General features: G+C 28.6%; 2 protein-coding genes across 2 annotated transcripts; both read right to left on the reverse strand.

The window, feature by feature from the left end:
* Positions 1–556: 556 nt before the first annotated feature.
* On the reverse strand, positions 557–3763 carry LOC130796965 (peptide methionine sulfoxide reductase B5-like). Its single transcript, XM_057659433.1, has 3 exons — positions 3319–3763; positions 1084–1240; positions 557–958 (listed from the first exon to the last, which is right to left on the reverse strand). Exons 1-3 carry the CDS (start codon positions 3657–3659, stop codon positions 809–811), a joined length of 648 nt encoding a protein of 215 aa, XP_057515416.1. The 5' UTR covers positions 3660–3763; the 3' UTR covers positions 557–808.
* A 4432-nt stretch (positions 3764–8195) lies between these two features.
* LOC130796975 (CASP-like protein 2C1) lies at positions 8196–12700 on the reverse strand. Its single transcript, XM_057659440.1, has 3 exons — positions 12433–12700; positions 10412–10559; positions 8196–9198 (listed from the first exon to the last, which is right to left on the reverse strand). Exons 1-3 carry the CDS (start codon positions 12597–12599, stop codon positions 8920–8922), a joined length of 594 nt encoding a protein of 197 aa, XP_057515423.1. The 5' UTR covers positions 12600–12700; the 3' UTR covers positions 8196–8919.
* Positions 12701–17608: the final 4908 nt, after the last annotated feature.

Consider the following 17608-nt stretch of genomic DNA (forward strand, 5'->3'; position numbering starts at 1 on the left):
GACTAATTGACTATGCCTATGAATATTTTAAAAATATGAGATCAAAAACACAAGTGGACAATAATTAACGTTGATACTCTATTTTCACAATTTTACTTGTTACTCCAGTCCCTCCAGCTGTTTTTTTTTTTTTTTTCCGAAAATGCACCTTAAATGTGTTTTGCTCCAAAAACTGCTGCAAGCTGGTTGTGATCCAACCAAGGCCAAACGCAAAGGGAACATACATATCCTTGGTTGGTTTGCTGGTTAATGAACAAAACATGGTTTGATCACATTTGAGGTGCAAATTGATTTTTTTTCAGAAAAATGAGCCCCGACCTCAAGGCTTTTCTAGCAGCCGAGTAAGCTAGGTGTGTTGTGTGGGATGGTAAGTATCGGACAATACCAGCAGCTAAGTCGGTGGGTGTGCTGTGTAGGGTGGTCAGCATTGGGCAATAGCAACAGCACAATACCCTAATCACACACAAAAGCAATCTGCCTTCCCGCTTGGGTTAAATTCATCATTCAATATTGTTTCATATCGAATCAAAGGAAACTACATGAAAAACAAACCTAATAAATCATAAAAGTCATTAGATTAGATCATCGAGAAACAGTAAACCCTCCAGGCTCCAGATAGTCGATGATCGATCATTCCAAACAGAAGCAGTACACAGTTGTTAAACGAGTCGCATGAAGTTACAAACACAAATCACAATATACACAATGTGATCCCTCTAAATCAAAACATAGAGAATTCTTGACTAAAAAAACACAAAGACAAGAGTAACAGTACACTTATTCAAGACTGATTAAATAGGCCATATAATCACTGAGGAGGAACAAACTTTATCGAAATGCTGTTAACACAATGGCGTTCATCGGTAGGCGTTGGAAATCCTTCACCTTTGAAGACGTGACCAAGATGTCCGCCACAGGCTGTGCATGTGATCTCAACCCTCCTTCCATCAGGGTCGGGCTGCAAATCAAGCGATATTACCAATTTGTTAGATTTAAGTCGCACCAATTTTGCCGTTATTACAGGTATAAGGAATTAATCCATAGTTCAACTATAACCGAAGGACATAGATAAAAAAAAGTTACAGTGCGGCTAATTGCTCCGGGAAGTCCCTCATAGAAAGCTGGCCATCCACAACCAGAGTTGAATTTTGTTGTTGATCTATAGAGAGGAGTATTGCATCCTGCACAATTGTAGATTCCGTCCTCAAAAAATTTGTTATATTCTCCTGTTCCTGGGTATCTGTAGAAGTAAAAATGTCATAAGCATCTAATAGAGGCATAATGGAAAGTTTTGAAGTGAATAGAGGTACCCTATGTGGTATTGGAGCGTAACGGAGAACAACAACAATTCCAATGCCTAAATCGCAACAAATAGAGTCGACAACATAAATGAATAAATTAGACTATCAATCCCAAATCCCAATGGTCATCCACATGAATTCTCTTCCTCCATTCATTTTAATTTTCTATCATCTCAACTTGTAAATTCATATTCTAGATATTTTTTTCCTTATTCCCTTAAAAACAGTGCCCACTTGCCGATCGTCTTTTTCACACCTTAGAGTGAGGTTTTCCATGTACATTAGGTAGTTGCTATCTTTTCGCTTAGTTTTGGTTTCAAACCATTATTTCCTAAGAATTTATCTTGGTCCTAGCTCATCGTCAGATTGATTTGCATATACCACAATAACTTGGAATGAATGCTCAGATTTATATTTGTTGGGGGTTCATGGATTACTTCGAGAGTTGGAGCCATATGGCGACTATTTTGACATCCAGATGTTCAATTCATCAATGACTTTAGTTTATAAATTAAAAAAAGATGAGAAATATCATTGATTCAAGATGGAGGACACCAAAAATAGGAAGATGAGAACACTAGCCTTCACGATAGACCAATCTGAAGAAATTAATCAGATACGTATACCTACAAAATTGTGCGTCGGGCTTTTTTGAAAGCTGTAAAGATTCAATTTTGGTTCAGAGCTTTGGTAAGAATTATAACAAAAACCAAAAATGTGATAAATGCTTTGTTTCAATGGTTGGTTGCGTTAGAGGCTTCATCTTTATAAGAGCAGTATGGCGTAGGGTCTCATCATCATCATCATCAACCTCACTTACTTAGTATAGTCCACTCATAAAAGCTACGATCAGGGTCTGGGGTGGATGGAAGTCGGCTGGCCATACAATTAAAGTAGATAAGGAGGTTGCAGCCGGTGAGACTCTCAACTCGACAAAGACGTACAATTGAGAATAAAGGTTCAAAACACGCCACATGTGTAGGGTTCAGTGCAAGGGGGAACTTTTTCATCCCTCGCAATGAAAAACTTCCCACTTAAATTTTGGTGTTCATTACTCTTTGTTCCTTTGAGAATGACACTTCACTTAGTTTAATCAAAGACATCAATCAAAACTAGATTCCCAATCTTTCACAATCCTAAACACAAACAGTAATAGCAATCCCCCAAACCATCATAAACATCATTAACTATTGCCATGACTAATCCATTCATTAATCTATACTATTAGCAAATAACTTATACCTGAATAATAGTTGCTATATTACTACTTAACAACACTATTCATTCCCAATTCTATACCTCAAATCAAATTTGAGGCCATATGAACTAATTGTTTGAATAAAACCTTCACGACCCACTTGATTAGTGATACTAAATAGTGGTAAAAAATATGATTTGTAGTGTAAATTTCAAAATTTACTGTGTCATTCCCGTGGTGACAAAACTTTGATCATAGATAAGTTTTTTTTTCAAAGTTTTCATTACCAACTAATAACACCTCTCAAAAAGCGTTTTTGTTCACACTTTTTTTTTTAAGAAAGAGTCAACCGGAGTAGATTAAGCACGATCATAAAACTTATCGAGACATTACCCTAACACAATTAGCTAACTTTCCATTAATACTGACAACCAAACTGGTTGGTTGTCAGAGTAATGGCTTAATGTGTGGAAAAGCAACTAAGCAAATATAATTAATTGGCAACATTAACACTGCAATACAGAAAGAATTCACATCTCATTTGAAATCAATGAAACAACAAAAACATCCATTATTTTACATGAACTTATCTAGAAGCAACAATATTCAAAACAAGGCAAAATCTTTAGAAGATAAATAACAACCCATTTTCTGAAAAAATTTCCTTCCAATTATCTTTCAATTTGAATGCCAACAATCAAATTGTTCAAATAATTCATCGACTAGAAAAACTAATACATAAAATATGGACAATCAATCACAAAATAATCAAAAAAATGAAAAAACAAATTAAAGATTATAGAAAGCACAAGAGCATACTCAGTTCCTTTCTCCCTGAGAATCCTGAATTGCTCAGGAGAGAGAATTGCCCTCCATTCTTCCTCTGATTTCTGCACTGAACCAGGTGTTGCAGCCATGGTTGACAAATTCAAATTTCTTTTGTTTAATTGATGCAATTTCCCACAAGACCCAGTTGACAAAAAAGGGAGATTATATGACTTTGATCCTAAAGATTGAAACTTTGATGCAGTTAAGGAAGTGGGTATTGAATATTTTATGGGATTGTTGGGGTAAGAAGAACAATTTTTGGGAATCAAATTTTTAGTGGTGGTGGTTATGGATGATGAAAAGGGTGGGATTTTGAGAATGTTAAAGCCCATTTTCTTGGTCTTTCTAGAATGCAATATTTTTGAGGGATGATTTATTCTTACTTGCCATATTTGTTGTGTTAGAAGGTATATTTCCAAGTTCCAAGATCTATGGATAGGGCTAATGAACTTGTCCCAACCAAGTGGGTGAAATACATTTGTATAGTGATCCATTTTTTCAATTCGTTATCTTTTACGTGTAATTACGTCTCTTTATCTTCCTGAGTCGGGGGACCCCTATGGCAGTGCTCTTCTTTATGGGTATGAGTTGCCGCCGTCATTCCCTCCCCAAACCCTGGTCTTAGTTTCTATGAGCGGAATATACTAGGTAGGATGATGATGATCTATTTTTTCAATTCAAATTGTTACAACCATCTAGGTACATTGATATCGGATTCGAAAGACTGATTTTATCAATGGATTTGACCAGTTATGCATGACAACGAGCTGTTTCAACTAGCTAATTTATCAATATTTGGTGGTTTAACCACATAACTATCTATAAGCTATTTTATCAAACATTCTCATATACTTCTTCCTTATTGGACTAATTTCATAAATATATTATGTAAATAAATTTTAAATCAATGTGTGTTTAAATAAGAACTACTCCATATTTGAGACTTTAGTTCAAGAGAATCATGGGTTTTCGGCATGGGCTTTGTCTAGATATAAGAGGCCCAATAAAAGTGAAAATTTTGAAGTAAATAATATAATATTAAAAATCTCAAAATAAGTAATAGGGAAACTTATTTCTCAAAATAAACACTTTTACCCCAATACTGAGGTTTGATATTTATTTGCACTTACTAACAGCAACTCATAAATAAGCTGAGTCAAAGAAAGTTAGCTCAGCAATCGGCGACTCTAACTAACAGCTGCTGATTGTTGAGCTGGCTTTCTTTGACTCAGCTTATTAATGGGTCGTTGTTAGTAAGAGCGACTTAAAACTAAGCTGAGTCAAAGAAAAGAGCAACCTATTTTTGAGCTGACTTCCTTTGACTCAACTTAGTAATGGGCTGCTATTAGTAAGTGCGAATAAATACCAGACCTCAGCATTGCGCTAAAGGTGCTTTATTTGGGAAATAAATTTCTCCATTGCTTATTTTGAGATTTTTAATATTATTTTACTTATTTACTTCAAATTTTCAATAAAAGTTGACGCGCAAATAAAAGGCCAAAAAAAGTTCCACCATTTTTACCATAAAACAACTGAAAATTATAACAATATTTCATTACCTTAGCCTCATTCTATGAATCCCAACTAGGGTGGAATTTAAGGGTCGAATATATAGAATCTTAATCTTGTTAGATATTAAAGAAGTTATTTTTGATTGACCCTTGTTAGTAAACATATCTGCAACTTCATACATAAATAAAAAGTACACATGAATAACACATCATTCGTTCATCATTTACTATGTGAAATTTCAAAATATAAAATGACAGTTGTATACTAAAAAAAAATTGCCAAAAATCTTAGGGGGCAAAGCCCCTACCCACACCCAACTATATGTGTTCCTCCTCTGAGAACATAGGTTTAGACAATAAATTTAAGGGAAATTATCAATGGTATGTGTTATTGCACTTTATCTTTGGTATCCCTGTATTTTTCGTAATTCCAATGGTACCCCCAACATATCTCTAATTACAAACGTGACACTTTTAAAGTTTTTTCCGTTACGTGGCCGTTAATTTTTGAATTTGACCTAACCATGCGTAGTTTCTTATTGTTTTCTTCTTCCCTTTTCCCTCTCCTCTTCCTTCTCTCCTTTCATGGCTGCTTCTTCAAGGTACTCATCATTTTGTGGTAAGGTGAATTCTGGTACTACCAAAAGACCTCCTGGAACATGATTTTCGTTGGAAAGCTCAGTTGGAGGTTACATGAGCGGTAATTTTCTCAGTTGAAGATCATCCTCAAGCTTCCCACCTTCCCACAAATCATTATCATTCACCATGTTCGAAGAACTACCCTCTTCTGCAACCAAAACAAATCATCCATTTTACAAACTCATCATACAGACCCATTATTTCAAAACAATTGAACACATCATATCATATTCAATAAAAGATGCATAATCTAAATTCTAACAAAACCAGAGTAACTAAATTCTCACTTATGCCCTACGTACGGTGAATTAAAACATGGCAAATTTGGGCTAATTCAACAAAACATTTAGCGAATTGCGAAATAACAAACAAAATTAGGTATCACAAAGCTAAAACACTAAGAGCAGCCTTTAGATATAGGCTAAAACATACCAGTATAACTTTGTTTGAATGAAAGCTGAGCATTCACCAACCTTTCAAGAAAGTCCAGCCCTTCCAATTTCTACTTTATCAAAACACACAAGTACATACAAACCCATTAAATTTTTAGCATAAGACAAAAAATAAACAAAAATTAAAATAAATAAAAATAACACCCAGTATTAATTAAATACTAAAAATCAAAATTTGGGCAAAGTCAATCAACTAAACTAGTTTAGAACCCTAATCAATGCTATTTCATTAATCAATCAATAACAAAAATTAATCAAATTTAAAGCAACTTACTTCTTCAGCTTCATGATCCGGAAAAAATTACTGCTTCATCGCTCTTGCAAACCAAATTGCTAGTGAGAAAATTACCGCCAGGTAATCTCCAACAAAAAACCCATGTTTTAGGTGGTCTTTTGGTAGTACCGGAATACACCTTACCGCAAAATGATGAGTACCTTGAAGAAGCAGTCATGAAAGGAGAGAAGGAAGAGGAGAGGGAAAAGGGAAGAAGAAGAAAACAATAAGAAACTAACCATGATTAGATCAAATTCAAAAATTAACGGCCACTTAACGGAAAAAACTTAAAAAGTGTCACGTTTGTAATTCGCAAGATATGTTTGGGGTACCATTGGAATTACGAAAAACACAGGGGTACCAAAGATAAAGTGCAATAACACAGGGGTACCATTGATAATTTTCCTAAATTTAATAATAATATTAAGTTCAATAAAAGATATCTTTTAAAATAGATAAATGCAATACTATTTATAAGAGTAAATGAAATTTCAAATATAATTATCAATTTTATTGTCTAAACCTATGCACCTAGTGCATAAGTTAGAAAAACATATCAAAAAATAAATACCAATTTACCATGAAAATTAATTTAATATATAGTATTATCTTTCTTTAGAGATAATTTGAACGTTTGATTAAGTTAGTCAATATAAAAATATATTATTTCTTTAACTTATTATTTTATTCATAGCCCTTAGGTGTATTTTACACTCGAGTGTACGTGTTAGTCTATACTATGCATGAAAGATAATTGATAAGTAATATATATTCTTTATTTTTGTTTGGTTTGTCAATATTTTAATTATTTAGGATCGTTTCTTTTTATCTTGTAACAATTTTGTTTTGATAATATTTTTACCATTTTTTAAAATTGTTTTTGTATACTTTTTTCCTCTAATTTATATCCATATAATTTTAAGGTAAAATTACCTTGAATAATCCAATTTTTTCATGATTTTCCTATAATAATTCCACCTATTAATTAATTATGAATAATCTCAACTTTGAAGGGTATTTTCCTAAAGTAAACTCGGTGTCCTCATAACTTGCTATCGCAAGTTTTATTTTTTATAAAAAAGATAATTTTTAAAAAAAGATAAATTAAAATAAAATGTTAAAAAATATGTTTAAAATTTCTCTAATTTACATTAATTTTCAGTTTTTTTTTTTTTGTGAATTACCTGCTATAACAAGTTATTGGATTACCCAATTTTACTTTACGTTAAAATTTGAGATTATTCATGGTTAATCAATAGGTGAAATTATTATAGGAAAATTATCAAAAGATTGGATTATTCTAGATAATTTTTCTTAATTTTAATATTTATATAATTTTAAGCTTTGTGTCAATTCTCATTTTATCAATCTTATAGGACAGAAGCAAGCAATGATAAATACCGACGTACATTGGCGAATTTATTGGATTTGTTTGGTATCACAAGCGTATATAAATAATTAGAAGTATAGTAAATGCTCGAGCTGTCAAATACTCCTATACTTAAGTTCTTCAACTTATCTCAAAAAAAAAAAAAAAAAAAAAGTTCTTCAACTCTTTGGGGTCCTCTGATGATCAGTAGCATGTGATCTTGAAGATTATCAACTTTTTTGCCTTGCTAGTTGATCATTTTTTTTATTTTTTTTTTTTGATTGAGGCAGTATGTTTCGCGAATTGTCTCATTGTTTGATGATTGGAATAGCTGGGGAGTTTAACTAGCTGAAAGTACAAATTAATTATAGAACTATTTGGTAAAAATTAATTAATTTTTTATAGAAAAAATTACTAGGAAAAATACAATTTTTTTATTTATTTTCATATAATAATACTAACTTTTGATTAACCATAAATAATACCAACTTAAGGGGTATTTTTTAGATACCCTTAACATGTTAAAAATCAAATTATAGAAGATTATATGACAAAAAAATTGGTAAATTAGTTAATAAACTAAAGTTGGTATTATTCTAGGAAAAAAACCCTTAAGTTAGTGTTATTTCGGATTAATCAAAAGTTATATTATTATAGGTAAGTTAATGAAAGATTGTATTGTTCACAATAATTTTTTCTTTTATTTATTGATTATTATTAGAGAAAAAATAAATTTAAAAGTCTAATGAAAAAGTACTTATAATACCTTTTTAATAAAATTTAAAATTCCAAATATATCACTTAGTTGGAACATGACATACACATCAAAAACTTCATAATTCTTCTTCAAACTTTAATTCTCAATCTCTTTAATGTTTAACAATTGATTCATCATCATCTTACCCAGTGTATCCCGCTCATAAAAAAACTATGAACAGGGTATGGAGAGGGAAAAAAGACGGCAACTCATACCCCATAAAGGAGAGCACAACCAAAAGAAATCGCCCGACTCGAGAATAACAATTAACTCATCATTAGCCCGAATTTCAAAACAATCATTAATAAAAAAAAAAATTATCTCTTGTTTCTCCTCGATACATAACGCAAAGTACTCCTAATAATTACATACAATATATGCATTTTATGTACAATTATCAGTTCACACTTTACGCCCGTCATTACTAATCGATAAATAACCAGAACACTTTATCAGCCAAACTAGTTTTTTTTCCTGGATCACAAGATAGATCAAGGGAAAAGAAAGATCTATAATATGAGTTCTAAACTCAAGATCTTGCCCAAAGACAATAATTATTACTCTAATTGAGCGTATCAAAACTAGCTTAGCTAGTTAATATTAGTAGAAGCAATACCAATTTTCTTGGGTTTAAGGCACAAGAAATTAGGAGAATACCATGTAAAAAGACTGAAGGAGGAAATGGCAGAAATGAGAGCCAATAGGACGGAAGATACAAAGGCACAAGCAACAGAGCCACCAAAATGAAAGCAGAAACGTACAAATTTGCTGCAAAGTTTCATCCACTCGAGTTCATTGTTGCCAGTTAGTGCTAGGAATCCAATCTCAATGGATGCGCATACTATAGCAAATGCAACGTACACTGCAATCTTTATAATAACCACAACACATCGATCAGTATTTAACAATATAATTATTGCAATTTACAACTAACAATCCTAAGTGTTATTTGTTACAGTATTAACATACTTTAGGGTTTTAACTATCAACTTAAATTTTTGGTTAAGTTGGTTTTTTGTCGCTAATTCTAACTATTAAAAAATAGTAATCTTAATAACATTTTATATTGCAATTGTAAATGTTTATAATCTCTTATTAAAATTAATCGAGGTGTTTATTCGGGTCATCAGGTCCATTTCGGTCATATATTTTAGGTCGGTTTAAAATCAGGTTTTGTATCCATATTAATATTTACATAATTTTAATTTCATTTTAAAATTTGGTCAAATCAAATTCAATTACAAGATCGAGTTATCGAATTTGTTTTGAATACCCCTAAAAGCAATATATTGGTTTATGGCTGGTGAGTCATTTGACCCCAGTTGACTCTTTCGACTCTTAAAGTTATATGTATTCGGTATATTTGCTATGTATAGAACGGAAAAACAATATATAATGCTATTGCATTATACCCTATTCACATAGAAAATCTAATTTAATTACTCCATTAATTATTAAGCATTACAAAGTGGTTATTTGATCTAGCAAGTAAATTATACTCATTTAATTTGCAAAATGTCTCTTAATTACAATCTTAAAAATTTATATTAATTATTATGGATTTATTTACATGATTATATAAGTCATCACTACAACAAATTTAACTCTTTGCAATATTGAATTTAGTGGCATTAAGAAATGACACTGATTTATATTTTTAGTGTAATAATTATTGGTTTTTATTTTAGGTTCCAATATAATGTGATTTAGCGATATTTTTATTGATCTTTAGTGGCATATATAATTGTTACTATAGTCTATAGTAACATTTATGAGAAATGTCATTAGATCCTATGTTGCAAAAAGTATCAGTGTGAATTTTTTATTATGCTGCTAAAGGGTTTAATAAATGTCACTAAATCCTCTCTATATACTATTAGAAATTCGAAGTAACGACATTTAAATTAAACGTCGCTGAATATATCCCACTAAAAGCAAATTATGTTGCAGTATATTTGTATAAAAAAATTAAAGGGAAGTTTTAATCAAGCAACAAAAAAAAAAGTGATGATTAATCAAAAGGAGGCGCAAAATAATCATTTATAAAGTAATAATTATAATATAAAATAAGAAATAACGTACCTGATCAAGCAAAAAATAAATCCATTTTAAGATATGGTTGGATAAACTTAATTTATCAACCTTTGAATTAGTAGCAGTAAATGCCAAGCATCGAACTAGTTGGAATAAACTGTACCCAGCACCAGTTGCATAAACGTACATCGATGCTCTAACAAAGTAAAATATAATTACTCTTGATTAGAAATACAAAATTGGACTCTAAATAAGCCCTGTAATTGATAATTCTTACTTCCTTTTTTTTTCTCTTTTATTTTTTAGACAATTTTTAAAGTAATTTTGAGCCTTAATATTTCTGAATACGTATTATATAAAATTATAAAAAATATATATAATAAAAAAGTATACATTATAACGTATATAACGTGATCTCACATGAATATATTTTATCATCTATATATATATCTTAAAAATCTTAATTAAATAGAGAAACTATTCTAAACATTAAAAAATAGAGGAAGTATTTTATTCAAGAGTCAAGACATTGTTGTCGTATATGTATTGGTTGTATTGATTTTATTTAGCACATTGTCACAAAAAATTTGTCATTGTATCATTTTCGGTTATTAGTTCTTTACTAGTACGGAAACTCGTGTAATGCATGAATTTATGCACGAATTTATAAGTGTATAACATATAAAAATATAACTTCAAAGAATAACGCAAGTATATTATCGTGATTAAATTTATCGAATATATGACTTTTTTAAAGCAAAAATTAAATACTGATTTATTTTAAATTATTTATTGAATACATCACTTTTTCATTTAATTAAATATATCAAATTTTAGGTTAGTTATATAGAATTGCTATAATAAATTATACTCCATACTATACCTAATTTTAGCTCTACTTTTAAAATTTATCAAATTTTAAATTAAGTAAATATTGTCATATAATCAACAATCATCCACTAAAATAATTATATTCGTCATGTTTTCGTAGAGGATGACACTTGGAATTTTTCAACTTTTTTATAGTACTGTATTATCGAATTCATAACTTTTTTAAAGCAAAAATTAAATACTGATTTATTTTAAGTTATTTATTGAATACTTCACTTTTTTATTTAATTAAATATATTAAATTTTAGATTAGGTATATAGAATTGGTATAACAATTATACTCCATACTATACCTAATTTTAGCTCTAATTTTAAAATTTATCAAATTCTAAGGTAAATATTATCATGTAATCAACAATCATCCACTAAAATAATTATATTTGTCATGTTTTCTTAGAGATAACACTTGGAATTTTCCAACTTTTTTAATAATATTGTATAATTTTTTCTTAGAGGATGACACTTGGAATTTTTACACTTTTTTATAATATTGTATGATTTTACAAATAAATTATATTTTTATATGTAATATTGCTAAGAATTATGTGCATTACACGAATTTTTATACCATTAATTATATAGTCAATTATAAAGTTTATGTCATACAAATTATACTACTATAATAAAAGATTATGAATTTTTCATTAGTTTTTTGGTTAATTTTTTGTTGGCTAAATTGGCAAAATAAATAAATAAATAAATAAATAATTGGTAGAAACTCCCAAGCTCCGCCCCATTTAAAATTTTAGTATACTTTTTATTTGTAAAAATCTTCAAATGATTGTATGATAAAAAAAACAATTAATATGGTAATAAATTTGCACATATTGTAAGAAACATATCACACTTTAAATGAGACCGACGGAATAGCTTTTAAGATAGTTAAAAAGATGACTTTTAAGCAAAAATCAAAAATTTTTTCATTGAGTTTTATATTTTTTATCCACTTTAATTCTTTTTTAATAAACTAACAACGATGAAGAATTAATTTTTATTAAACATCTTTAAAGCAATTAACTTAATATTAATTCAATACTTTTAGTTGGTTAAACCAAACATCAACTACAGTGAACAGTTCTAGCCAACAATTATTTACCAAACAAACCCATATCATTAGTCTCACAATTTCATAGTGAAAGAAAGAGAAGTAACAAAAGAGAAACTGAAAAGAAACTTACTTGAAAATGGTAGCCACCCTAAAATCAACAGTCTTTTTATAAGCACCAAAGTATATCTTAGTTTGTCTATCGGTAGCCATTACAATGGCAGCCAACGATAGTGTTAGGAAAGCAAAAGATCTCAAATATGCTTCAACTTTGATCAGATTTTTAATTGTAATCTCCATGTTTGGACCTTCTTGCACTAACAAACCTAAGCTATAGCCTACAAGTTTGAGATGTATGGAAGAAAAACTTAATTGAATTCGGTTGGCTTGTATTCTTCTATATATATTTAAAGCTCAATAGTCTAGTGGAAGTGAGATAGTAATTGTAGTAGTTGGAGGATGTAAACATTCCACGATTTACTTTGATAGGTGCATTTATTTTTCATGTCCTACCGCCTTGATTTTCATGCAACCTTTGGCCTCTCTTGAGCTTTTTTTGTCCATAAGTTAGGTTTTCTTGAAATTTTTTTGGAATATAGAATACGTTAAAAGGAAAGTAGACGGCAATGTGATATTCGATTCCAGTATCTTGCTTGAAAAAGATGATACTTGCTAAATCTTCATTATTGTTATCGTATTTAGTGTATCTCGTTTATAGGAATATATGACTAAAGTCTAGAAAGAAAGAGAAACAGCAACTCATACTCATAAAAAAAGATGCGGTCCAAAAAGTCCTTTGACTTGAAAATTGTCCTCATAATGAGAGATTCCTTTTCTTCCAATGTTCACAACTTTTTTTTTATTTTACTTACAAGGCTGTATCTATGATATTTTACCAATAAAATTTTTTAGTTAATTACGATGATTTGTAAATTACCATATAAAAAAAGATAATAACAAGATAAACAAGAAAAAACAGATAAAGAAATTTGAAACCCACCCTTATTATAGCTCAACAAACACATCAATGAAAAGTCCTTTGAAACCCATCCCTTATTATAGCTCAATCAACACAAAAAATGTCCGATTTGATATATTTTACTCCCTCCTATTCATCTTAGGTGTCCCATTTACTTTTAAGATACTATTCATTTATCACTCTTAAATTGCATTTTATTATTAATTTATAAGTTAAAACATAGTCATGTGGGATCTTGTTTGATTCGTTTTGATGTAAAGATTATTAATATCAACTTTGTATAATTTTTAATTATACATAATTGGATATATTAACGATTGAATAAGTGCATTGGATAGAGTGCATAAAGTAAATGGGACACTCAAGATGAATAGGAGGAAGTAATATTTAAATTAGACCGAAAAGTAAAATTATTTTTTCAGATAAATAATGATTCAAATACTTTTTAAATCTAAACAATGGCCATAATATAATATACTTCATATATGTTAATATAGGTCTATTTGGTAGTTTTTTAATTTTTCATCAATTGTCATGTCATTATTATCAAAACATTGAATAAATTATAAACCATTCATTGATAAACCAAATTGCACATAAACCATATATATATATATATATATATCAAACTACACACAAAATGCGGGTTTGTGGCTACAAAATTAATGGACCAAATAGTGTTCTTGACGTTTAAATACAATTAACCATCTAATCTAGCGTAAATACGATGGTTGCGTATTTAATTACATGCTAATGACCTATTATGCCTAATTCAATTTGATAATGGTAACTTTATTTATATTGACACGCATTTGTGAAATAAGAATATATGGTAAAATGACATTTAATATTGGGTACAAAACTTATGGAAAGTTAGAGTTTTGGCGAATATTAGTCTTTATTTTTGTATAATTTAAAATTAATTGATAAATAAAGTAGTATAATTAAGTTGGAAAAATGTTGCATTGCTCGTCTATAACGTTCTGAAATTACCTAAGTATACGATCACATTGAATTAGAAAATGACACAAACTCAACTAATAATGAAAATGGAATTATTAGATATCTACTTCTATTTTTGAAAGAGAAAATGTAATTGAATTAGTCAACAAAATACGTCGTATAGTTCATAATAGTAGAATACTACGAGTCGCATTAATATTATATTCCTAAATTAATACTTCTACACTCCTACTTCGCACTTGGCAGCAACGACGTCACATCTTCTACTGAAAGTTGATTCTAATTCTTCATATCCTTACTCTACCCATTTTGATTTATGACCTTACATAAAAATATAATAAATTACAATAAGAAGATTATATTTGAAAAATTATTTGGATACTTCATTAATAATAAGAAATGTTAAGTGTGATAGAAGAGTACATCATTAATAAATAATACATATTCTTATAACATTTAAGTTATATATATATATATATATATATATATATATATATATATATATATATATATATATATATATATTTCTTTATTATTCATTTTATTAAATTTGTCTCATTTTATATTTAGTTATGACTTTCTTATCAGTTATTATGTAAGATGCCATGGAGATCAATGTTTGGTAATTGGTATTATTGTTGGTTATAGACTTAAAGAAAAAACAGGTCAACAAGATAAAAACTAATGAAAAATTATATTTTGATTTTGGCATAACAGGCTCGCCTAGCCCACTTTTATTCTTTAGTAAATATCTTAATTTAAAAAAAATTGTTGTTTTTAAAAAAACTATAGAAAAATGTTTTCTTTTTGGAAGATGAAAAATTTTCTAATTAACTGTCTATTTGACTATTTCCAAGCAAAATAAAACATCATTTAGTAATAAATCAAATTTTTTCATTTTTTTTAAAAATTAGGGTTTATTAATGATGGAAAACAGTAATGTTGAAGATGACAATTATGGCTAATTTTTATGATTTGGGGTTAAAATAATATATTTGGGGTTATAACATAATATATTTGTGATTATAATATAATATATTTGGAGTTATAACTCAATATATTTGGAATTAAAACTTAATATATTTAAGGTTTTATAACATAATATATTTGCTTGTATTATTATAATATCAATTTTGTAGTATTATATCACAAATATATACTGTTATAAACCTAAATCTATTACGTTATAACCGCACATATATATTTTGTTATAACCTCAACTATATTATGTTATAACTCCAAATATATTATGGTTATAGCCCCAAATATATTATGTTATAATTACAAATATATTATGTTATAACTTACAATATATTATGTTATAACCACAATTGCTTTTATTAATTTCCCCCAAACAGTAGACATTGTCGTCTTCTTCAACATCATTATTTACACCATTGATGAAGCTTATTTTTAAAAAAAATCAGAAAATTGTTAATCCAACTAATATATAACACAATCAACCCAAAAAAATGAAAATGAAAGCTTTAAAAACGAAAATGATGAAGTATAAATACATAATTTTGATGGTTTTGCAAATATTGAAGAAGATAAACTGAGAATAAACAATAATGGAGTTTGAGATAGGAAGATGGGGATTGAAAGTTCCAAATGGAATTTGAGAGAGAAAGATGTGTAGTATTGTCAAGAAAGAGAAAAAGAAAAATTGACAATGAAAATTAAAAAGTATTGTTTAGAAAGTTTAGTTTTTTTTTTTTTAAATTTTAAAAATAAACTGGCCTAAACTTAAGACGTCTTTTGTAAAGACGATCTCAAGTAAGAATTTGTATTGGCATAAAGATTTACTTTCCACCAAGCTTAAAAGTTATTGAAACAGTTGATTAAAATCGTTGGCTGAAATCTAAATATATTGACCGATAAATCAATTATTTAAACTATCTATTAAGGAGACGTTTTACAAAAATTATTAGTTGAGTTTATATTATAGCTATTTAATTTTGTCAGCCCTTTAACTTAATCCGCTTTATTAGCCGGATCATTCATATGAATTTAACTACGTAACGCTAATATCTAAGTGTTAATAGCTTCATCTTAATATTGACATGACAATAATAAATCATAAAATATATCACACCTCCAATTTTTGGTCATATCATGCAACCACCTTATCCCTACAACTATTCATTTCCATTTTAATACTCTTTCTATTTTCTAATTTCTAATGTTCTTGTCGTTTGGAATATTTTATTTTGGAAAGAAAAATTTAATTAAGATTTTTAAGACATATATAAATGATAAAATATATCTATGTGAGATCTTAGATTCATCTTAATATATATTTTTTTATTATATATACTCTTATAATTTTTTATGATGCGTATTTAGAGATATTAAAGCTCAAAAGTTACTTTGAAAACTATATAAAAAATAAATAGGAAGAACATTTAAAAATGAAAGGAGTATAATGATATCTTAATTATATTTCTAATAATAAATTAATGACTCTTTTTGCCATCAAGAAGTCCAATCTATTAGTGGAGCTTTCAGTGATTAATTCTTGGCATCGCCAAATATAACTTAGAAAATTTTTGAATACCTACATATATTTAGTTATGAAATGGTCACCAGTCACCAGTCAGTCACCCCTCAACACTAAAGACGTTGAGCCAAAATTCAAGGTGATCTCTTTATAATCTATAAAGACTATTAATGAAGAAACGAGACTGACATATGTCAGACTCTCACTCAATATTTTTCTGCTCAATTATGCTGATGTGGCAGCTGATTATTTATTGAAAATCATTTTCTAAAATACTAGAATTTATTTAAGGTGCAGAATAAGATTTAGACAACATTATTATTTCTCAATATGATTCCTATATTATTTTCAAACTGAAATGTGACTAAAATGTTAATCAATATCATTTTCAATATGATTTCCAATATTATTTCCAAAATAAAAGAATATAATATTTTTATATAGCAAAATTATTTTCCAAATTTGTTTAATAGCTGTTGAATAATATTGTTTCTAAATTTATAGACAGTGTAAATTTTTTAATAATATTGTGAAATCTGTAGAATAATGTGACTAAAATGTTAATCAATATTATTAATTTGGTAAGTATCTATAATCTTCTATAAAGGCTACTAATGAATAAACGAGTCTGACACATGTCAGACTCTCATTCAATATATTCCCGCTCAATTATGTTGACGTGACAGCTTATTATTTATTGAAAATCATTTCCTAAAATATTAGAATTTATTTAAGGTGCAGAATAAGATTTAGTCAACTTTATTTTTTTCAATATAATTCCTATATTATTTCCAAACTGAAATGTGACTAAAATGGTAATCAGTATCATTTTCAATATGATTTCCAATATTATTTCCAAAATAAAAG

Source organism: Amaranthus tricolor, chromosome 1, assembly GCF_026212465.1.
Source record: "Amaranthus tricolor cultivar Red isolate AtriRed21 chromosome 1, ASM2621246v1, whole genome shotgun sequence".
Lineage (NCBI taxonomy): Eukaryota > Viridiplantae > Streptophyta > Magnoliopsida > Caryophyllales > Amaranthaceae > Amaranthus > Amaranthus tricolor.